Consider the following 24,774-nt stretch of genomic DNA (forward strand, 5'->3'; position numbering starts at 1 on the left):
CCAGCATTTTTCCCCACTACTCCATACCTCTCTCCCTGTGCCTAATACCCACCCTTTCAGTTATTGAAGATGACTTCATTCTATTTCTTAGAGAAATTTGAAGGTACCAAATATAAGTTCGTAAATTTCTTCTCACCTTAAAGATCCCTTTTTGTGAGCCTTTCTGTTACTGTTTTACAAGAAGTTTCCCTTTTTCTAAGGCTACACATGTTTGTCTTCTGAGACCTCCTGCCCCTTGTCTATCTTGACAACCATCCTTAACAGACTGTTTCCAGTTAGATTACAAAGCTGATCAAATTTCCTTGAAATTAAAAACAAATCAGCAAAATTTTCCACTGTTATTACCTCGAGGCTATATACCATTCTTCTTTTCATCTCTGAACTTCTCGAAACGGTAATCTATACCAGAATAGCTCCTGACACTTTTTTTTTTTTTACATACTTCTTACTTGTCGTAGCCATTTTGCCTCTGCCATTAACTTGAATTCACCAGCAACCCATTTAGCAAAATTTAACAGCTTCTTCCTTGTTTTTTTTATTACTTGTGTTTTCTGCAGTATTTGAAATTGTCACTTTTTACTTTTTTTTAAGAACCCCACTTTAAAAAATCTACCTTGCAATACAAAATGTGGAAAATACAGAAAAATGTAAAGAAGATGATTATCCATTGTAATACCATCTCTTAGAGATACTGACTGTTAAATCTGGGGCTGTATCTGTTCCATCTTTTTTTTTTTTTAATTCATCAAACAAAAGAAGGCTCATATTGTACCTGTTGTTTTGCTACCTGATTTTTTTTCTGTTTTAATACACCGTGATTGTGTTTCCAAGTACTTACTCTTCTGCAGTACAGTATAGTAGTCACACAAATCGACAGTGTTGAAACTGCACAGGTTGAAATCCTGGCTCCAAATACTCACTAGCTGTGTGGCCTTGAGCAACTTGCTACCTTGGGTTTCTTTCATTTCTCTCATGTATAAAATGGAGATAGCATTCGTATCTAATTCCTAGGGTTGCTATAAGTAATAAATGAGATAATACATAAAAAATAATTCTTGGCACTTTATGAACTTAGCTATGATGACACTAGTATGTGAATTTGCTATAGTTTATTTAGATTATTTCTGTTTTATTCCTTTTGCTATCATTAAGAATGTCATAGGACCATTTATATAGCTAAACGCATGATTTTAGGGGTAGTTTTTATTAGTGAAATAAAAAGAATCTCTTACTAAAATTGCTGGGCTAGTGGGTATATGATGCATATTGTTAAATTGCCCTTTAGAGAAGTTGTACTCATTTACACCCCATGGTTGTATAAGAGACCCGTAGTTTTCATTACATTTTTCAAAACCTTCATGTTATTGCCTACATTTTGTACTGCTCCCCTTGTTTAAAGTGAGTACCTGTGTGATGAATGTGTGTTTTCCCACTCTCGTCAAAATGTTGGACTTGTTTAGAAGGGGGTCACAGTTACGTCATGGTTACCTACAGATATTTCTTGAACAACATTTCATTATTTAGGTCTAGTTTAAGTATAGGTGTATATATTTAATTTTTTCTTATTGATTATAAATTTTCCTGTTCTGAAAATAATTCTGAAATTCTGAAAATAATTTTTCTATCCTAAATAAAGTAAAACCTCTCTTAATCTCTAATTTGTGTGTGGATACAACCCTAATTACCATCTAGCCTAATTTTATTATTTTTTGGTAAGAATATTTTAAAACAGCTTTATTGAGATATAATTCACCCATTTAAAGGGTACACTTCAGTCTGCATAATCACAGACATGTGCAACCATCACCATAGTCAATTTTAGAACATTTTCATCACTTCAAAATGAAACCATCACTTAAAAATTGTGAATGACTATATTGTACACCTGTCACTTATATAATACTGTATAGCAATTATACTCGAATAAAAAATAAAAAAATGAAACCTTCATACCCTTCAGCTATCACCCCTCTATAGTTTTACTTTAAAATAGTGTTTTATATTTATCTGGTTGTTACATCATACCCAGTTGGTCCAGGATTTGGAAAAAGAAGGTGTAGTTTAGGATTAAAGTGCGATCTCTGGAGTCTGACCTGGGTTAAATCGTAGCTTTACCATATGTATTTAGCTGTGTAACTTTGGGCAGGTTACTCAACCACTTGTTTTCTCATCTGTAATATGGAATTAGAAGAGGTACCTGCCTCAAAAGTTTACTTTAAAGATTAAACAAGATAATAAATGTATAGAATTTAGTACAGTAACTGGCACATAGTAGATGTTCAGTAAGTACAGAGAATGGTATCTTTGTTGCTATACTTTTGTCCTTAAAACTAACAACTGTTTGATGCTATTAGGTATTGTTAAGTACTGAGTGGTGTTCTTATCAGTGATTCAGAATGCTTCTGTACCTAGGGACATTTTCATACATTTTATATTATTAGCCCTCATATAAAACTCTAATTTCTCTATGAGAATAGAACTGATTTCCTATTGATAGAAAACAATAATAGAAGCTTATACTTAGAAAGTACTTACATTTGCCTGGCACTGTTCTAAGTGATATGCCTACGTGAACTCCTTTGGTCCTCACCCTTCAGATGCATGCAGTTATTTTCCCTATTTTACAGATTGGGTACTGAGGAGGTTAAACAACTTGGTCAAAGTATTATAACAGGTAAGTGGTAGAGCCAGGATTGTAACCTCGGTACTCGGTCTGGCTACAGAGCCGATACACTTAGCTCTGTGTTCTTCTCTTTATCCTCTCCTTAAAAGAATGGTAGGTAGACTTCAGACATCTCGGCATCTTGGCTATTGGGGGTTCTGTATTAAAGAAGGACTGTGAAATCTTTGGTGCCTGATTGTAAGGAGAACTAAAATGACTGTCGCTGCCTGCTGTGGACATGGGCTTCAGGGTAGCTGTGTATTTATCATCTGGTTCAGACCATGCATTGATAATCATGCTCTACCACTCTAGAATGTGGGCCCCAGGTGGGACAGTGGCCAGGTACAGTGTACACCTCTGGCCCCCTACACCCTGGCCTTCCTGTTAAGACTCCCATCAGAGCCCATACCCCCCTCTTTCCTTGTATGCTATCAAACCCTGCCTGTTTTCGGAAGGGCCAATTTAAATTCAGCCCACAGGGATCTCTCCACCTGTGAATTAAGTCTTTTTTAATCTCAGTTAATCATTATATATGGTGGCATTGACAGTATTTGTATTGTCATCTGGTGCTATTGTTTAAGCTTTATATATAATGGCTTGACTCCTCAAGTTGATTAAATGTTGCTTGTTGGCAGGAAACTGTCTTAAATGTTTTAAAATTTAATATAGTGCCCTCAGAAGTGTTATCAAGTAATCTTTATTTTTCTCTTTCAGTCTTACTTGCCTATTGATAATAGAGCTCTTCTCTGAAATTCAAAAGTATGTAGCCCACAAGCTTAGTCCCTGAAGTACAGGTATTTTTTGCAAGAAGGTGGGTAGTCCATAGTCAAGCTCTTGAATTATGTGCATTTTACTGGGATAGTTGCTTCTAATTGTCTGTCTGAAACTCTTCAAAACCTGTTGTTGCTTCTTTTTGAAATCTTACTTGATTTCCTCCATAGTTGCTCATCCTGCTTACAAGCCCCTCCCTTAGGCATGTGACTCACTGATTTAAAAGATAGTGCTGTTCAGTAATTAACTTCCTGCCTCTCAACACATAGAGATGAGAACTTAAATGCAGGCTTCCCAGCTTAAACTTCTTCCCTATGTGTTTACCAGCCTATGAACATGTAGCAACACTGTCCCACACCTGGCCTTTGGACGAAATATCTGTAGTCCATTTCCCACTCCTGTCTGAAGTGATTAGTTTGCATATTCCTGTACAAGTAATACATTTTATATGGGTGCTTTTAATTGAAAATTTTATTTTCTGTAATTTCTAAAATGTCATTTATTTAGTTTCACCGGTGTACATGTTTGGACGAATGACGATTGGATATTTAATGAAGGTAGTTGTAAGTTTTTAATAAATAATAATCAAGCCAAACATTGTACAACAGGTTAATTGGATCAGATTCTGGCGAGTACTTCCTTAGGTGATAGGATGGTTATCCGCTTTCATGGTGTGTGATTAGTTTTTCAGGAAACTACCCATGTTTTGAAGGAATTCATTCTATCCTTACTGTCCTGCCTTAGCAGTCCTGAGAAATACGCGTATGCATCATTCACAAATAGATCTGTTCTGAGCGGGGGAGGGTAGAGCTCAGTGGTAGAGCACGTGCCTAGCAAACACAAGGTTTGGGTTCAGTCCCTAGTACCTCCATTAAAAGTACGTAAATAAATGAAAACCCAGTTCCCCCCCCCAAAAAAATAACAAAAAAAAAACCCAATAAATAGAAAATAAATCTGTTCTGAGAAAGAAATTCTAGGACATTCCTCTGTTTGCTAAATAGGTTGTTTAATGTATTAGTATTGCTGTATGTATTTTAGCAGTATCAAATAAAGTCTTTGTGAATTATAGTAGAGTTGACTTACTAAACAATTTTTTTAAAAGCCCATTTGCCCTTAAATTGTTATGACACCCTGTTTCTGAAGCACAGGTAGTCTATGACCTGTTTAAAACTAAATTTTTCATCCTGTTGAACAACTTACAATTTATAATTTATTGGAAAAAAATTTTAAAATTTGCTGATGAAGAAGCGACTTCTGGGATTCCTTGTAGATCTGTCAATATTTTATTTTAATAATCTCTGACATACTGACTTTGTTTACTAAAACCTATGTGTAAAATTATAACCGATTAAGTACATATTTTCCCCCAGTATTTTTTACTTTTAAAACTTTTAAATTGGTATGAAATTTAAACAGATGGTAAATACCCATTTCAGCTTTATTCACCATTCACTTGCTAACATTTTGCCTCACCTGCTCTCTCTGCTTTTAAACACAAACATACCTTTTTTCCTGAGCCATTTGAAAGTAAGCTGCCATAAGCCACCATTTTCCACCACCACCTCATCCTCACCCTCATTGTCTTTTATTTTATCTGTTTTTTAAAAAAATAGGATACCCCACATTTTCTATTTGTATTTTTGTATTTCATAACTAAAGTTAAATTTTTTTTGAAATGCAAGAAATTTTTTTGAAATGGATACTATATAGATAGTGTTGTATATTTTCCATAGCATAATATCAGGAGGTAAAGTAATTTTTTTTCTCTATTCTTTTTTTCATTTTATAATAGCTTAGTATTTGTTTGGATTTATTGCTTCTAAAGACTTGTGATGCCATGTCCTTAAATTTCAAAATACAATTTTGTAATGCTTTGGTCTTAATTTTTTTCAATTAAGATAGATTCCAAAAATACAGAAAGTGGTATAATAGACATCTGTGTACCTAATACCCAGACTTTACTTCAGATTAAAATAAAATTTTTATTCTAAACTCTCTCTATCCTGTATAAAGGGTACATATAGTAGATGTACATTTTAAAGAGTTTTAATAATAAGTGAATATATCTGTCCCAACCTCCTATCTCAAGAAATGTAATGGCATCTTGGAACCTTTCCAGGCCTCAGGACTCCCTCCACAGAAGAAACCGTCATCCTAAATTTGGTGTTATTCTGTTACTTTTCCTTACGTTTTCCGACTTCCGTATTTTTCCTTTAGTATACATTTTTCTAGTGTTTCCAGTTTTGAGTTTTATGTGAATGGAATCGTATATACGTGTGTAAAAAACTGTTCTTGTAAACAGTTGTACGTTAAGCCAGATAAGGAATTCAAAAGGAACAGGTTTGTGAGAAGATGGAAAAACAAAATAATGAGTTCTGTTTCGTGTTATTTTGAGTTTAGCATCTTGTTAGAAATGTCGAGTATGCATTTGAGATGTGTTTACAGTTTTTGGTTCCACCCATCTTTTGTTTTTTCTTGGGTTGACTCACTCAGGTGTCTCATCTTCCCCTTTTCTTTGAAGTGGTCTTTTTAAAATTGTTATAATTTCACAGCATAAAAATTACTTGATCATAAAGATGTGTTTAGTTTTTCTACCCTCGGTCTCAGGCTGTCGTATGCAGTCTTTTTATTTTTATAGTCTTTGAAACAGAGCTACATTGAGCTAGGTTTCTGGTTCCCAGGGATGATGTAAATGAAAAGTGAGGAGAGGGTGCTGTTATTATATTAGCCAACATGCATTCCAGGTAGCTGTTAGCAAGAGGAAGAAGACTTAACAAGAAAAAAAAAATTGGAATGCAAGCTAAAACAAATAAGCAAACAATCAAGTAAATAAATAAACACAGCATTCTTTGGGGACCATTTAGAACTGGAGCCAGCAGCACTAGGTATTAATAGTGATGATTTCACTATATTGTAACTCTGTAATTGGTGTTTATAGTGTTAATTCTAAATAAATCTTTATACTTCATTTGAGAAGGTGCAACAATGCAGATTTTAGAAGAATTGGTGAGCCCTTAGCAATCTAGAATCAATTCCTGATGATTCCTAATAGTAGCAATTTTATTGTTTATATGTAATCAATCTATTCAAAGGAACTTGCTTCATGGTGTGTTTACCTATCAGCTAATAAAGCAAATGATCTATTGATAATTTCTCAAAATTCTACAGGAAAAAACCGGGTGATAAATAATTCTCTACCGACTGAATTGGATTTGCTTGGAAAGGGAAAGATGTATCCAGTAATTTAAAGGTCTTCTATTGTGAATATTATGTTAATAAAGTATAGAGAAAATTAGGTTTTCATGCTTCATTGTCAGAAGAATAAATTAAAAAAGAACATATAAGGAGATGATTATTTGGAGGTTGACTCTGCTGCAAGTGGTTGCATTCATCTTGCTACATTTGCTAGCCCTAAAACAAATCAGCACTCACCTAGGAGTAACCACTGCTTCCCGGAGCCAGAGGGTCAGGGATGTTGAGGGGACTGAAGATCCAGACTTTGGTCTAGAAATTGCTGGTTTCTTTAGACCTCTATTATAGGGACTCTTCACTCCCACAGGATACCAGAAACCACTGTGCAGAATTGAAGTTTCTTAGCTGATTCGAGAGAAATAATGTATCTTGAATAGGCTTGAGCAATTATTTTGCTAATTCAACACCTAATGTAAAGCAGAAATGAAAACATTTTCAGGAAATAGGGCTTTTAAAATATTAAATTTTGAAATAATTGTAGATTCATAGGAAATTGCAAAAATTGTAAGATGAGGTCCTTGTACCCTTCACCCTCCCTCAGTAGTTACTTCATACTACATGTAGTACAGTATCATTCAGAAACTGATACTGAGACATTTTGTATGTACAGGTCAAAGATCTTCCTTAAGCTATCCACACACTTGCCCTCTGTGGCAGTCATTAATCTCTTTTCCATCTGTATGATTTTTTCATTTTGAGAGTATTTTAAAAATGGAATCATAGTGTGTGACCTTTTTTCACTTGGCCTAACCCTTTGAGTCCATCCAAGTTGTATGAATCAATAGTTTATTTTTTTATTGCTGAGTAGGATCCTTTGGTATGAATGTACCATAGTTCGTTTAACCATTCACCTTTTGAAGAATATTCTATTTTTTTCCCCAGCTTTCGGCTATTAAAAATGAGATTGCTGTGAACATTCATGTTCATTTCTTTGGGACAGGTATGTGCCCCGGAGTGCAGTTGGTTACACATTAAGTTTTTTAAAAAAACTTACAAGCCATTTTTCAAAGTGGCTGTGCCATTTTACGTTCACAACAGCAGCGTGTGAAAGAGTCCGTTTCTTCGCATTCTTGTCAGCACTTGCTCTTTTTGTCACTGTGTTTTGTTTCAGCTGTTCCAGCAGGTGTGTAGTCATATCTCAGCATAGTCTTAATTTGCATTTCCCTCATGACTAGTGCTGTTCACCATGCCTTTTCATATGCTTATCTGCTATCCAGATTCCTCCTTTAGTGAAATATCTCTTCATATTCTCTGCCCGTTTTCTAGGTGAAGTTTTTAAAAGGTTGAGTTTTGAGATTTCTTTACATATTCTAGATGAGTCCTTTGTCATATATACGGATTGCAAATACATCTCCCCAGTCTGTGCCTTGTGTCTTTATGTTCTTAACAGGATCTTTTGCAGCACAAACCTTTTTAATTTTGATGAAGTCCAGTTTGTCCATTTGTTTTCTTTTATGGATCATCCTTTTGATGTTTTTCTCCAGCCCCACTCTCTACCCTCAATCCCAGACATCCATTAATCTATCTTCTGTCTCTTTGGAATTGGCTGTTTCATATAAATGGAATCATATAATATGTTGCCTTTTGTGTCTGGCTTCTTTCACTTGGAGTAATATTTTCAAGGTTTATCCATGTTGTTATCTGAATTGGTTCTTTTTATGGCTTCATTTATTTCTATGACTGAATAATATTCCATTGGCTGGATATGCCCTGTTTTATTTCTCTGTTCATCAATTGATACCCATTTAGGTTGTTTCTACTTTTTTGTCTACATTCAGAATAGTTGGTGTGTAACCTGTCAGGCCCTCACCTTCCTCACACTTATTGTACACATGTGTGTACATACACACATACTCATATGTGTGTATAGTTTTCTTTTTAATAATGGAGAAGTGACTTATTTTGTTTTTTTAAACCTAAGAATATTTGGGATATCTTTCTATGTCAGTACAAGTAGATAAGATGTCTCTCCTCTCTCTCTCTCTTTAATGACTGTGTAGTGTTCATTGTGGCTATTTAATTGGTCCTACACTGGAAAACATTTAGTTGACATTGGGTGACTTCCTACTGTTTTTTCTTATATAACATTGACAGTAACCATCCTTACACAAGTGTCTGTGGTGCAGAGCTCATTTTACCTGCTTTTGGGTTTTTCTCTTCCCTGTGTCACTCTTCATCAGTCACTTATTCAAAAACATGTTAGCCACTATATATAAAAATAGACTAAATTTTTTTTTGTATAGCACAGGGAACTATGTTCAATACCTTGTAATAACCTTTAATGGAAAAATTTTAAAAATGAATGTATGTATGTATATGCATGACTGGAACATTGTGCTGTACACCAGAGATTGACACATTGCAGTTGGCTGTATTTCAGTTAAAAAAATATGTAGATTACCTCCTATGTGCTAATCACTGGATTGTGCTTAAAACGCAGGGGACACAAGCATTAGTAAAATGCTGTTTCTGTACTCAGGAGTTACTGTAATAAAGAAGATAAATCTACAAACAGATAACTGAAATTTAGTATGAAAAACACTATAATGTGTTATTACCAGACTCCTGTGGAACAAGTAGCTTACATAGGGAGTGGGGAAGATTCAACAAAAGAGGAGTTATTTGAGATGGATCTTTGTGAGGACAAATGAAAGTTCACTTGGCAAAAGATAAAGATAAGAACATTTTGATTTTTGAGTTAGAAAAGCAAGTTTGAAGAAAGGTAGAAGCATTAAATAACCTGGCATGTTTATGAGCAGCAAATAGTTTAATATGGCCAACAAGAAGCTTTTTGTCAGGATTGTAGCAGAAGATAAAGTAGGTTAAATAGTTGAAAGCAGATTACAGCAGCCTATGAATATCTTCTTAAAGAATTTGGACTTCATTTTGTGCATAACTGGAAATCACTAAAAAATTTTAAAGCACACTTACATTTTATCATTTTTAGTAAATTTTCAGAGTTGTGCTATGAATATTTCAGAACATTTTCATCACCGCCCCAAATTTTCCACTTCCACCACTTACCCTAAGCAACCACTGCTTTGCTTTCTCTATCTCTAAATTTGCCTTTTTTGAGTGTTTCATATGCATCGAATCATACAATATGTAGTATTTTGCATCTGGCATCTTTTATTTAGCATGTTTTTGAGGTGCATTCATGTTGTAATATGTATTAGTATTTTGTTCCTTTTTATTACCTGGTAATATTTCCATTGTTTGATTATGCCCCGTTTTGTTTTTCCATTCACCACCTGATGGACATTTGGGTTGTTTCCAGTTCTTGGCCATTAAGAACAATGCTGCTGAGAACATTTGGTATGTAAGTCTTTGTATAGACACATATTTTCATTTCTCTTCTGTAGACGAAATTTTGCATCTTATGGTGAGTTTGTTTTCATATTTAACTTTTTAAGAAATTGCCAAACTGTTCTCCAAAGTGGCGACATTGATTTTACAGCATTGTGTGGGAGTTTCACACAATGTCTTTACCAATGTCCATGTCTTTACCAACATTTGGTGTTGACTGTCTTTTTGGTGATGGCCATTCTAGTGGAAATGTAGTGGTATCTCAGTGTAACTTTAATTTGTACTTCCTAATGGCTTGTGATGTTTATAAGTCTTTTCATGAAGCACAGTTGTGTTTTAGAAACATGAGTACAGTGAAAGAGTTAAGAATGGAGGTGAGTTCCATGAAAGAGAGATTGCACTAGATGAGTATAGAGATGAGGGAGATAGATATATCAGTTAGAGCAGGCAGCATTTAATAACTGCCTAAATATAATAAGTGAAGTAGAGGGAGGTGGGGCTAGTGATCCAAAGATCTTTGCCTTTGACACTTAGATGATGCTGCCATTAGCCAGAAAAGTGAATGTGGGTGATAAACAATTTTAATGCTGATAGATGACGGCTATTATATTTTGTTCTCTTGATGTATCACTGGAATATATATTTAATATAGCTGTTTAATAGTTTGGAAATATGTATCTAGTTTAAAAGGATCTAGATTGAGATATAAATTTAGGAGAGTTACTGTTGTATAGATAAGAGTTGAATTCATTGAAATAGTGTATCTATTCCTAAATGGCTGTATCCACTGGGTTACTTTTGGTAACTGAAAATTGCATAAACAATAGAAGGATTTAATATACTTGTAATAAAAAGATACAAGTTAATAAAATGATTCTAGGGCTATTTCACTTAAGCATAACATCACCAAGGACCCAGATTTTTTCCATCTTTTAATGTCATTCTTTTTCTGTTGGGTTGTCTGCTTAGGCTGTGTCCTTCTTCATGGTCCTAAGATGGCTGCCATAGTTCTGCTTGACAATTCAAACTCAAAAGTTTCTGTGTGGGGGGGGTTGTTTTTTGTTGCTGTTGTTTTTGTTTTCATCAGCCCAGGAAAACTTTTACCAGAAACTCTCTCTCTTGTCTTACTGGCCAGAATTGCATCAGATTAATGCTTATTGCTAAACCACTCACTGGCAGGGGGAATGGAAATTGCCACAGTTGGCTTAGAGCTTTCTAACTCTGGTGTTAAGCATCCTTCTGTCGTATCTCTTTTGGAAGAAGCTTTTTCCGTTTCCCTTTTGGGTCTCTGCTGTAGATCAGATAGGTAAAGCTTCTTAGGCAACTGAGTTTCATATCATCTGAGTTGTTGCTATTCAGTAGTACTTCAGATCAGCCAGTATTTGTTAAAATCCTACTCTGTGTCATCAACTGTGCTAGATCCTAGGATAGAGCAATGAATAAGAAACTTACAGTTTGTTACGGAAATACGCTAAAGCAGAAGAATGCTATGATAAAATTGTACAAATTGTACACTAAAATCCTTTTGTATTTTGAATTTAATGACACTGTTTATCTCTTTGGTTTTGTGAAAAAAGGTATCTTGAGTTTCAAAAATAAGCTTGTATTCAATTTATAAATGAACTTTTGGAACATTTAGAATATAACCTGTTCATAAGTTGACCCTCCCTTTCTGTATTAAGTGGTTTACATGCTTTATTTATAGAAATGTGTGATAAACTAACCTGAATGGTGTTCATTTGAGTTATACTTACAGCTAAAACTGCATTGTGTTTTTCTGAAGCATAAATGTTTGAGTTTTTCAGTTAATGTGCTGAAGGTTTTAATAGTAATAGCATATTTTAAGACACCAACTGAAATGTTTTATAAAATATTATTTTGCCATTTGCAATTTTTTTAAATGGTTATGTAATTGCAGCTCTGATGTTTACAGCAGTATTTGTACAGTATATGTGGGGTGCTTTTTGTGAGTGCTAGGAGAGAAGAATGAAGATGAAGAGGGATTTGGAGCGGTGGAGGGAGAAGTGTACAATCAATATTGCTGATTTTGAGAATACTAAGAAATCCACTACTTTTTGACATCTGGTGCAAATTCAAAAGCAACCTTAAATTTTGTCTTAGACTGAATATATTTATAAAAAGCATATTTATGCTCTTCTTTCCTGAGAATCTTACTAATATATAGGAGTTAATGGATACCGTTCTTACACCTGAAAGTTAACTATAATATCCACAATTGATATTTGTCACTGATGGGTTCTGTATGGTTAGTGATCTTAAAATACCCTAGTGTTTTAAGATTTAACCACTTCAATAATTTTGAAAACCAAGAGGGATGTGTACGTTTTGAGGGCAGAATAAAAAACCAAGATATTTTGTAAAGGCAATATGGGATTAAAATGAATATTTCGTATGTTTGCAAATCCTCATTAACTTTGAGTAAATTCTAGTGTTAGCTCAGTTGTCTAGCTCTGAATTTCAAAGTACTAGAATATATCCAGGAAGACTTGATTTTCATTTATCTTGAGTCATTAAGAAGCTCTAATATGTTTTTAAAAGAATTACCTTTTCCTTAATATGTTTTCTAGAACTAAGAAGCTTGAAAATTTCAAGTGCAGAATCTTTAGTGAACATATTATAACTTGTAATTGTTTAGTGTTCGGTTTTGACTGGATCCCTTGTCATTGTTACATGTAGTTCATAGTGTTGAAAATCTTTGGCAAATTACCTTGTAAGTTAAGTGATTAAAGTTGTTGCAGGCATTTTTGCCTGTGTAAATCCTATATCTGTGCCTGTACATATGTATAGATTCCTGCATAAAGACCTGCAGTCGCAAAGGTTAGAGAAAGCTTTACTTGATTTGTACAATTTCTAGTGTGTAAAAAGTGATTTGCAGACCTGCACTGTGAAGCACTCCTATCCTTTGCTTGCCTTTTATTTTCCTCTTACTAATGAAGTCAAAGGTTTCCATTACTGGGTCTTAAATTCAGTCTTTAGAAAAGGTTTTCTGAAGTTTACGGTTTGTCATGTATTTGTACATGTGAGAGTGTTGAGGGAAGATAGATGATTCAGAGTCTTGGGCTTTGAAGATGGTATAATTTGAATTTTCTTTTGATTATGTATTTTTATTTTTTATTAACTAGATTTAGCCTAAAGCTTGTATCTTTTTTTTTTCTGCACCAAGGAAGCAGTGTTTTAATAAATAGTGCTATAATAAACAATGATTGGTAAGTGGTTTACATGTTGATTTTATTTATTGTTGATCCACTGGAAATATCTGGTTAGAATTAGAATCAGGCCATATATTTTTAAACATAGTCACTTTGATGAACTATTTAAAACATATTATGAGAATAGGTTTATCTGAGCTTTGTTTAATGTAGTGATTGCCTCCTTTCTTCTATGTACCCGTAGGGAAGAATGGAGTTATTGGCAAAGAATGGCTTTGGAGGAAAATCTTGATGCTCTTTCCAAAGTGGAAACATATGCATTTATTTTTTGATTAGTGTAAGGTAAAAATTTTTCAGACTGCGATGTCTCAGAGTGGGGAAAGAACACAAACAAAACCCTGAACACCAGATCTCCATTACTGCCCTCCCTCATTTCTCTGAGTGGTGGTCTAAGAGTTTTATAGTCATACGAGTACCCTGAAAAATGTCAGGGATCTGGTGAAGTTGTAGGTGGCTAGTGCATTGAGAAGAGTGTTGTTAAAGGCTCCTAAATGCAGACAAAGCATTACTAATTGCTTCAGGGTCAGTCTGTCTTTAGTTGGACCATGAAAGATTTAGCATGGTCCTATGGCAGCCTGTCTGCTGAGTGGAGACTCTTGTCTTTAAGAAAGGCTATCTGATATGCCAGACCGTTTCAGGTTGCCCCAGTTTACATGAATTTAGTCATTATTGCCAAGACTGCTAAACCTCAGTGTAACACAAACGATACTTCTAAATGGACTTGAAGACAGAGGCATTTTGACCTTGCAGTGGGACATGAGTAATGTTCATACAGCTTAAAATTTTGCCTTTTAAAATATGAAACAGAATACTTTGCTATTTGAAGTTTCAGTTAAAAGATACATTCAGTGTAATTATTTTTTTGATCTCTAAGTAAACAGCACACCTGTCTTTAAATAAATTAAAATTTTTAATGATTTCTATCTTTTAGATTTATGAACGTTGTCTCTTATTAAGGCAGTAGAGTACTGATGGCAGTAGTAATATAGTTGAGACCTATCTCATGGACTTAGACCTGCTTAAGCAGTGCAATTAATTCTTGACCCTCACAATTCCTAGTACTCTAGGTAGAAGTTTGGCTGAAATTAAAACTGCTTACTGAGCCTTTGTGATAAAATGTGAAATACTAGCTTGGTGGTCAAATACATTGTTGCCCAAGTGGAGACCTGAGTCCTGTAGAGCTGTTAGTGCTTCCTCTAGCTGTTCCTGGTTTTCAATTTGAGATATGATTTTTTTCCCCAGAAGCTTAGGCTAATATAATTTTTTCCACAGAACTAGTAATTTGTAAAGTTGAAAATACTCAGAATGTGAAGCTTCTTTGGGCAGAGGTTGGGAAAATGGGAAAGTGGTAAGTTTCTGAAGTACTGTAGAACTTTTCGTTGACTTAACATTGAAAAGATATAGTCTACACGTGATACACTTTTAGTATTCCTTCTACATGTGTTATTCTGACAAATAAAAGTTCTTTTAGTCTTAAATATGTACCTTTTTTCCTAAACAGATTTATGAAAATATGCATCAGTTTAATACTGTCTTGGAATTCATGAGATGGAAGCATAGGTCAAAGCTGTTTGGAGAAAATTGGAAGTACAGTTTTATTTAGCCACATCTCTGAGGTAAGAAAAAGACTTTTAAGAAAATAATTGGAATAATATGAAAATTTTCATTTCTCAACAGTTGAAAATGTTTTTTCTGTGTTACCACTGCAACTGTAATTTCTTCATCTTTAATCACCCTCTGTATGAGTTCATAAGTTGTTCTAACATATTTTCCTCTCCTTACAAATGTTGAAACTCTTCAGGAGTAAAAAATATTTACTTATTACTAATATATCTTCACTCTAATTGTAGAAGATAAGCATTAAATGATGTATGTAATTATTTTTCCCTCTAATGATGACAAAACAGAGGTTAGAATGGAAGATTATATTAAAAATAACGTTTACATTATTCTGAAACTTTCACATGTTAGAATTTCAGATAAAATTGTTATATTAGAATAATAGATATTTGGAGATAGAATTTATTGAACGAAGTGGGAGAAGAAGCCATTCTGAGACAGTATGTACAGAGAAATCAAGTTTATTATTTTCAAATCCATTTAGAGTTATCCATTTAGATTATCATTTAGATTATCAGGTAAAAGATTTAATCCTTCAGGGATCTATATTTTTTAAAAAAATAAATGGAACGTGTACTTTTATGAAGCAGTCTGTACTTTTTCCTCTTTAAATAGTAGGTTTTGCTTATTGCTTCTGCTTCCTTATAGCATTCATTCATCGTCCTTGTCTCCCTACCAGAGTGCTGTTTGCTCTTTTGAGAAACATTCAGACTTTCCAGCTGTGTTGTGTTAGGTGTCCTACTCGTTGATCACTGTAGAAGTTGCTGTTTTTCCCTTCTTGAAATGCTGTTGGCTTCTATGACCCTATGCTGTTCTGGTTCTAATTCTTTAATTACTCCTTCAATTTTTTTTTTCTTTCTCCTCCTATTCTTTTTTTTCCAGTTGAAAATAAATTGGATAATTGTCCTCCTATTCATAAATACTGACCTTTTCTAAGGTTTTATCTTTGAAATTCTTCTGTTTTTTTCTTTATGTTTTTCCTAATTACTTGATTTCAGCAATTACCTCTAAAAAATGATCTCGCTCAACCTCATATCTCAGTTGTGATACTTTTCTAAGCTTTGACGCATATTTTCAACTCTTTGCCTCACACTCAAGTGTTCCCACTTCTGTTACTGAGCCTCTTTTCACCTGCACTCAAAGTCTCAGTTTCTAATCTGATTCCTCATCTTTCCCTTCCTACTCTTAGTCGAAGATCAGGTCGTATCAGTCTTACGTCTGTAATGTATCATGAATGTTTTCGTCTTCTCTTTTCTAATCCCCTCATCACCATCCAAGTTTAGGTCCTTGTATTACATTTCACCTGCAGTATTGCAAGGCTCTCCTGACTTTGTGCCTCTCCTCTCTCTCTTTTCCCTCTACATGTTGCTACCAGCTTAAATTTTCTAAAAGATAATTCTGCATCTACTATTGGTAACTCTTTGTTAGCCTATGAAAGTAAGGACAAATTCAAACTCCTCTAATAGTAAAGTCTCTCAACAGTGTAGCTTTAAGTGAGTGACACCTTTGCCTGCATCCATCCATTTCTTCTTCCCTTTAAATATTTACTAAACACCTACCCTATCCCAGGCACTGTTAGGCGCTGAGAACACATAACATTGAGTTGAAACGAGTTCTTTGCTTTACTCTCAAAGAATAGTCTGTTCAGAAATGAGTATACGAAGTTTATTTGAGTGCAGTTTGAAAAGTGCTATGTGAGATTGGAAAGGTGTATTGGTATCATGTAGAAAGGCTCCGCCAACATTGTTAGAGGAGAGAATTGTCAGGAAGGCTTCACATAGGAAATGATATTTGAGTAATGTCTTAAAGGATGAGTAGAAGATTGCTGAGTGTAATTTGGGAAGCAAGAGAATTTCATGCACAGAGCCCAGTGGAATCAGGGGAAGCTTCAAATGTAGAGAATGTACAAAAGACAGAAGCAATCATTTTGTATGATTTGAATTCAGGATATGAGAGAGGGTTTGAGGGACAAGGCTGGAAGAGAGCTTGTTTGTGAAAAACTCTCAATGCTATGGTGAGTTTTGACTTTATTTTGTGAGTGGTTGGCAGTCACTGAAAAATTTTAACAGAGGTATTTTGGATCTTAATTATGTTTTATTACAGTTAATTTGGCAGTGATATGAATGACAGTTTGGAAGGTGGAGATAACCAAAAGCAGAGAGACAGGATACTCTTAATTGTTTCAGGCAACAGATAATGAGGCTCTTGGTTATGGTAGAGATCAGCTTACTTGACATTGTGAAACTCTTTAAGCACTGATCATTTGGCAAATGTTCAGTTTTCTTCTTCTGTACCCCTATGTGTACGGCACTCTTCAGCTGATGATTTGAAATTGTCCTGTGTTTCTCTCCCCTCTATTCATGATATTTTTTTTCTCGTGTATTTTTCCCTCTTTTTCTGTCTTGTGGAAGGTCTATCAGCTTTTAAAAACCCATCTCAAGTGCCAGTTCATCCCTGAGGTCCTTTCTGATCAATATTCCTTTGATTTTAAGAATAAGTTCCTTCTTAGTTTAAGGACCCAGAACACTTACTTTTGTTCTCCAGGATATTACTTTTTTTGGTCCCTGTTAAACTATGTAACAGCAAGTCACAAAGGAGGAGTCAGAATATAAAGAACATGGTCCCCAACCTCTGTTTATATTTGTATCAGTAAGGTATGTACATAAGTAATATGAATAGTGATAACCAGCTTTGCCAGGAAAACTGATAAATGCCAAAGGAATAAATTACTGCTCCTAGTTCTATAGCTCTGAGAAGTACAGGTAGAACATAGTAGGGTTACTTGAGCTAGGCTTTGAAAGACAAGTAGAGTTTGGATAGGTAAAAAGAATTAAAAGATATTTCTGGAAAAGCTGATTGATAGAAAATGAATATATAGGAGTGCAGTAGAGGTCGTAGAGAGGATAGAAAGTATGACATATATTTTAGGGAAATTACTCTAGCAGTGATGTGTGAACAAGCAGAAATGGAGTGAGGAGTCAGGGAGCTTGCAAGGCTGGAGGAGCAGTTAGGCATAATAAGGTAATTAGAATTCAGTCAGGGTGGTGATAGTGGAAATAGAGAAGAAAGACTAACTGGAGTAGGTATTGTGAAGCAAGAATGGACACTGATTTGTGGCTAGATGTTGAAAAGAGATGATGATGCCCATGGTTTTTATCTGGGTAGCAGGGATAATGTTGGACATCACTAATAGCAAACATAAGTAATCCTTCAAATCCAGTTGAATCTAAGTTTTCTAAGTTTAAAGAAACATGAAAATTGATGTTCTACTGTATTGTTGATCTCTTCATTTGTTTACACACAACAGACATTTCTGTATATTTTTCAAGCCTTAGCATACTGAAAGGGGAAGAAAAGCAAAGTACTGCCTCTTTTAGAAAAGTTGTTTTTAGAAAAATAAATACTATTCTCATATTTATCTCTTTTGTTATAGTTTTAAATGCTATGTAAGATTTAGTAAAATTTAAGAATGTTTAAAGTATTTCCACAGGTATAGTTCTGACACTTTTACTGAAAGATAGTACCTTCTTTAATAGAATTATTGCTAAATGAACAGGGACCTGTGAAGGCATTAAGTAGAATTTGATGGTTCCACATGAATAAATAAGCATTAATATGATAATGTCCTTAGAGAAATACCTTAAAGCGAGGTAATATTACCTCGTGATACAAAACTAACTAGTTTTGATGCTTTTATTAAAATTCTTTTAAACTCTTATTTAATGGCTGATTTGGGACTTTGCAATATTTAGAATTGTGACACTGTGTATTGAAAATATAGTCACTATTTGTTTTGTAGTTATACGTTGTGTAAAACTGGAAAACATGATACAATTGCAGAAGGAAAGCATCACGTTAAGAAAAGGCTCTATGACTGAACTTTTTTTTTTAGTGGAGGTACTGGGGATTGAACCCAAGACCTCGTGCACGCTAAGCATGTGCTCTGCCACTGAGCTATACTTACCCATCTTGAACTATTTTCAGTTTGTTTCCTCTCTTTAGCAGAAATCTGGTTAAGCTCTCAACTTAATTCATACTTGTGCTATCATATGTATGTATGTGTGTATACATATGTATGTATATAATTTTTTTTTAAAGATCTCTTCTATTATTTTGTTATTCTTAGAATAGTCACGGTAGTGTTTCCCAAAGTGTAGCATATGTACTGCCGGTAGTTTTCATAATGATTTTAGGTGGCACAGAGATGAGTTTTTAAATTTTTTCCTATTTATATATTTATTTTGATAACCTCCTATTCATGTCAAGTAATAGTTAACGTAGTGAGTTACTTTCACCTTTATTTTCTCTCTGTTTTGAACTGTGGTTCAGAAACTTGAGCTAATCATGGCTTCAATTTATGGCAGTAAAATTACTTTGTTCTTCATAAGACCCCTGAATTGATTTATTTTATTTTGTCTTTATTCTTGATCTCCACTCTCATTTTCCTCTCTTCCTGCCAAAGGAAACCACTCTAATTTGTTTGCTGTATGTCTTTGAATGAATGCATCCTTCCAAAACATACAGTGGTGGTGTTGGTGTGTATGTGTTTAATTGACCTAGTTAGGTTTTGCTACAGATATTCTGCCCTTTTTTCCCCACTATTTTCTTCAACACCAAAAAGGTCTCTCTCCATGTTGCTGTGTATATGTGTGTTCATTGTTTCCCACTTATGTTTAGTATCCAGAGTGTACTGTACCACATTCTTCTACTTAGAGGCAACACACTCTTGTTGCCACTCAAAGACAGTGGAGGCATGTTGCTTCAGTTTGAGTCCTAACTGCACCACTTCATAGTTTGAGTTTCTTGGAAAGTAGAGCCTGGGAAAGGGACTTACGGCATGGGTAGTTTATTTGGCAGGTGGTCCAAAGAAGGAGAAATGAGAGAACGTGAAAAGTGAGACAGAGAAGAGAGTAAAGTTACGTGAAGTGTGTTAATGAGCTAGTTATCACTATGGGCAGCTGGGGTTCGATTTCCCTGGGGACCCTCTGAATGCACCTCAGCATTGTCCCACCAGAGGACAGGAGCTTGGGACACCATCCACTGACTTTCATCTTCTGTTAATTGAGGGTTGCTTCTAGAGCTGTGACTCCAGCACTTGTGTGGTTGTGTCTGCATACTGCTGAGCAGTCTTCTGCAGGTTTGGAGGAGACCCTGAGGAGCACAACAGAGCAGTGTCTTGGCTCACACGTGGTGTCAGGTGCTTTTGGACAGTGCACACATCTGTCCGCTGTAGCTCTAATGAGGACAGGCAGGCGGAGGGGATGCGCTGCAGAGCACCACAAGTGTCTGCCACCCCTGTTATTACTCAGATTACCTCGTGTTTTGTCAAGTCCACTCTGTCACTGACCCTTCATAGTGGTGGCTGGTTGTAAACACTAAAAGAAATCTCTAAAACAGGACGGTGAGAGGAGCAAGGTGTAGTCCCTTCCACTGCAGCTGGTCCTGAGGCTGTAATTGATTCTGTAATCTGTGGGATAGTGCTGCTGTCCGTGGGGTATACTGTGGGCGGGGAAAGCAAGCCCACAGCTGGAGAAGTGTCAGCTCTGCACCCACGTGTGTCAGTTGGCATTCCAGAGTGGCAGTAATTAGGTCACCTTCATAAGAAGGATGCTGTTGGGCCTGTGTAAAGCCTTCCTTTCTGTCTGTAGGCTCCTCCATTCACAGCCCTATTGGTTAAGCATTGAGGTGGCCGAAAGCAGAGGCTGGCTGATGTCCACCGACAGGTCGTTCCGTCTGTAGTTAGGATGTAGTTAAATGCACCACCTCTGCTGGTGCTTTGTGGTGGGCCTAAAAGCTTGGCACTTTGTCCTGACTCCTGTACAACCATCAACATCCTCTTCTCCAGATTCCTTCTCTTACTTTCTAGTTTTGCTCCTTCTGTTCCCCTAACCAATCAGCCATACCATTTGTCACTCCCAGGAAGTCCATGTTTTTTCTCCTTTTGCCAACTTTTCTCTTCATCAAACCCACCAAGAGAAGTTCTGCCTCCTCATTGTCTTTCAGGGCCATCCAGATAGGCTGGTAGAGCAGTAGTTGTCCATTTTTGATTTGTGTCTGTTAACCAGGTCCCAGGTTTTTCTTTTCGTCATTGGTCACCAGAAACCTACCATAAAGTCAGTGGTTTGAGCAGAAGTAAAGATACCAATATGACAGAGGTAGATGACATGAAGTTCTGGGCCACCTCCTGTAGTTCACTAGTGCCCTCTGGGCCCGCCCAGGTCCTGTTACATCATACAGTGGATTGCTGCTGCGCCTAACCTTGTGACTTGGTGGATCCCGATGGGAGCTCTGGTCACTAAACCCTGATGTTTCATGCTTGGAAACTCTGCTAGGGCCCAGTATCACGCCAAGAGCTACGCTTTTCATACAGTGTTGTAGAAGACATGTCCTTGCTTCAGAAAATCCAGAGGACTGCTACAGCTCTCCTGTTGGAACTTGCCGGAGAATCGACATGGTGTCTGTTTAGCACAGATCTCTCTGATTCCTTTAGTCTGAGCATCAGGGTTGCTTGCACTGGAGGTCATCTGCTGAGCACCTCCTCTAGGTCCTAATGAAAAATAGGCAGCCTTCTGAGTCACCCAGTCTCTTCTCTAACATTTTAAAATTTGTAAAAATATACCAGTCATCTTTCATTGGGCATTAATTCTCAATGCGGATGTGAAAGGATTCAGCGAAGATTGAGTTCCTCAAATAGGAGCACAGGGCAAAGATGGTCATGGTAAGGGCTGCAGAGTGCACCCTTCACACGGGGCCCTCATCAGTGGTTCTTGAGAAGCTGTTCATGTTTGAGCCCTTTGTAAGAAAAGCAGTAGTTGAAAAGCATGTCAGCTGCCAGCACCATAAAAACCCTCTTTACATTGACATACTTGTTGTCATACTGCTTGTAACCTCTTTGAAGTGCTCTAACATTACCTTTGGGGTGAAATCTTGCATCATTATCCAGTTTGGCAGCTCCTTTACTTTGACATCCATGAGTTTCTCCTTCGTTGGTATGACTGACACCATCTAGGTGTTCACTGTCGCCCAGTCTCTGCTATTAGTTCTGCTTGACTAGTGGCCACCTATTCTGATTTTCAGCTTAGCCTTCCCTCAGTTGCTGAATTTCCTTTAAATGAGTTGTACTTTTCATGCCCATTCCTAGGGGCTTTGGATTCCCTAAGTACTCATTTAGTTCTGACTGTATGCATTTGTTGTTCACTGGCAAACTAACTGATAGTTGTGTAAGGCAGAGTTGTTTCTATCCTGTGGACTTGTGACAAAGGAACCAACAAATTTTTACCTATTTCTTGAAGCTCTGGGAGGAGTCCAGTGCTTCCAGGCACTCCCAATTGCAAGGTCCTTTAGCAGTGGAGCAAATAAGAGTTGCTTCTTGAGCTGCTTAGATCTGTTAGATCTGTTAGATCTAGCAGCCTTTTGAGGCCCTGCATTGCAGCAAAGCAGTTACAGCTTTAGGCTTGAAGGAAAGATGAGCTGTATCTTTACTACTGGTCTATCCTTGGACCCCACTGAAAATTTATTTCCACACCTGCTCTCTTCTGTAGAGGAACCTAGAACTCAGGGTCTCAGAAACATCCTACAGGCCTTGCCCTCAGGCTCTTGGTTATTGTGGTACTCCTGAAAGGGAGCCGGGGAAAGTTGATTTCCATTCTCTTCTGTTCAGACTGCCTCCTTAAAACTGAGATACCATTATTCTTTTCTTAAATGGAATTTGGTGGATATTCTCCTGGCTTACTTGTTTGATCATTCTGCAGTTTGGATGCATTCGGATTCAGGTGGCAGTTTGTGATTGCAGCTGTATATGATGCTGTGGGAAGAGCACGTCATGGGACTTCCAGTAGCATCTTTCCATATTCAGTAGACGTATCAATTCCTACCTTTATCCTCTATCCTACCAGTGCTCTCCTGCTCTACTGTCTTACGTTTTCAGCGATTTGTAAGGTAATCAGTCTCTAATCTAGGTGTCTCGGATAGAAATTCCAGTTTATCTTTTGAGCTTATCTGCTTCCTATCTTTACTTCCTTTCTTTCTTTCCTCCCTCCCTACTTCCTTCCCATCCATCCTTTGTGGGATAGGGGCTGGAGGATGTCTCATTGTCTCTTTTCAGAACAATTTTTTTTAATTAAGAAAAATTATATAATCTAGAAATGAATAATTTCCTATTACATGCAGTTTTGAACAGTATGCACCAAAGCCCAAGTCCCTCTTCACTCCCCTCACCCTGTTGCCCTCCTCACCACTCTCCCCTCCAGTCCATTTGCATCCCACTGACCTCCATGTTATAGTAAGGTTATCTATCTGTTTATGTGTTCTGTTCCCTCTTGAGTTAATCTTGGTACTTAATATCTTTCTTTAAAAATCCTCCAGTGCACCTTGATTTTTCAGACTTACTTTTATAAAATTATGCATGCCAATATTTGCTTCATAAAGTTAGTGTGGGATTAAATAATACATGTCGAGTGTGTGTAACATATTAGTTGTCTTATTTCATAGTAGAAAAAAACCAATATGATGCAAAAAAAGCTAATAAACTTAGAGCTAAGGTAATTCAAAATAAGGAATAAGCCAGAAATATTTGGGGAAGAGGACTTTTGAATATACCAAGAGTCACTGTTCCATGACTTTGGTCTAAATTTCTTTTCTCTGACATCTAGATGTCACCAGAGGGGTGGTGATGATGGGAGCGAAGTTCTTGACCTAGTACTTGGATTGTTGGGTTAGTAGTAACTGGCTATAACTGTAAGGTTTGGAGATACTAGTGTACTTATAAAAAACTATTAGAGCTTACTGTGTAATTTTGTAGTTGGTTTAATTCCCCAATTATGTTTCCTTTAAGATATTATTTTTTATTCCTTTCATTCACTTATTGAACATTTATCGCTTTGTTTAGTAATGTGCTAGAAAATGGAGATTACCAGTGCCGCAAGTCAAGTCAAAAAATCACCTGACTAAGCATCATAAAAGGAGGGGTCATGCCTGTTTCATTTACTGTTGTATAATCTGCATGAAGCACATACCAAGTAGTTAATAAATGGGTTTTAAATGAATGTTAGTCAGGAGCTGTGAAGCAGCATTGTGCACGTTCTGGGTATAACAGAAGCACAGAGATGGGCCACCTCACTCAGCCTGATGTAGGGGTCAAGGGGTCAAGTAATCTCCGCTTACAGCAATTACTCATAGATCAAGTCTGAGAAATGAATTGTAATTAACCTGGTGAAAAATAAAGGGAAGAGCAAAAGGATTTATAAGGGATGGGAGTCTAAAAGGGATGCCTGTAAAGATAGAGGCTGCAGTGATTTCAGCATAGTTGGAGCATTTTAAGGGTATGAGGAGTGGGAGGATGGTGTTAGAAAGCCTGGCAGAGGCCAGATCATAACAGTTGTTCTTAGGTCTTGCTAATTCCATCCTAAGAAATGAAAATGTTTATAGATTTTTAAGCAGAGAGCATGACAAGGTCATTTGGTTTCAGAAGTTAGGTTTGGTTTTAGAAGTTAGCATTTTATTAAAAGTGGTCATTTACTAGGCTGTACAGTAAGTTATTACACATTTCAAATGATCATATCCACCATATTTTTTGTCAACAAATACACTTAAGTTAAAACTGAATAACAAACAGTATTTATAAACACACCCTTGGAAATTTAAAAACCCACTTCTGTAAATCCCACAGGTCAAAAATAAAATGATAATGCAAATTAGAAAACACTTAGAATTAAACATAAAGAAAATTAAGACATATTAAACTTGTGTGACACATGAAGCCTTACGTACTCATGTTAAAAGATTAAAAATATTAATAAGCTAAGTACCTATTTAAATTAGGAAGAGAACAAGAGAATAAATTCAAATGAAGTAAAATAGATGATAAATATAAAAGCTAACACTTGCAGAGTACTTATTATATGTACCAAGCACTGTTCCATGTGCTTTGCAAGG

At 36.1% G+C, this 24,774-nt stretch overlaps 1 protein-coding gene and 1 pseudogene across 1 annotated transcript in view; one reads left to right on the forward strand and one right to left on the reverse strand.

Annotated features, from left to right (window-relative positions):
* Nucleotides 1–24,774, forward strand: part of LOC140699912 (uncharacterized) — a 91,472-nt gene that overhangs the window by 51,319 nt on the left and 15,379 nt on the right. Inside the window, exon 4 of the mRNA XM_072972399.1 lies at nucleotides 14,723–14,837. Within this exon, the coding sequence (XP_072828500.1) occupies nucleotides 14,723–14,824 (102 nt within the window). The 3' untranslated portion in view covers nucleotides 14,825–14,837. The remainder of the gene's footprint in view (nucleotides 1–14,722; nucleotides 14,838–24,774) is intronic.
* LOC102540864 (ATP synthase subunit f, mitochondrial pseudogene) lies at nucleotides 21,599–21,846 on the reverse strand (annotated as a pseudogene).

The sequence above is a fragment of the Vicugna pacos genome, chromosome 11 (genome assembly GCF_048564905.1).
Source record: "Vicugna pacos chromosome 11, VicPac4, whole genome shotgun sequence".
NCBI classification, from domain to species: domain Eukaryota; kingdom Metazoa; phylum Chordata; class Mammalia; order Artiodactyla; family Camelidae; genus Vicugna; species Vicugna pacos.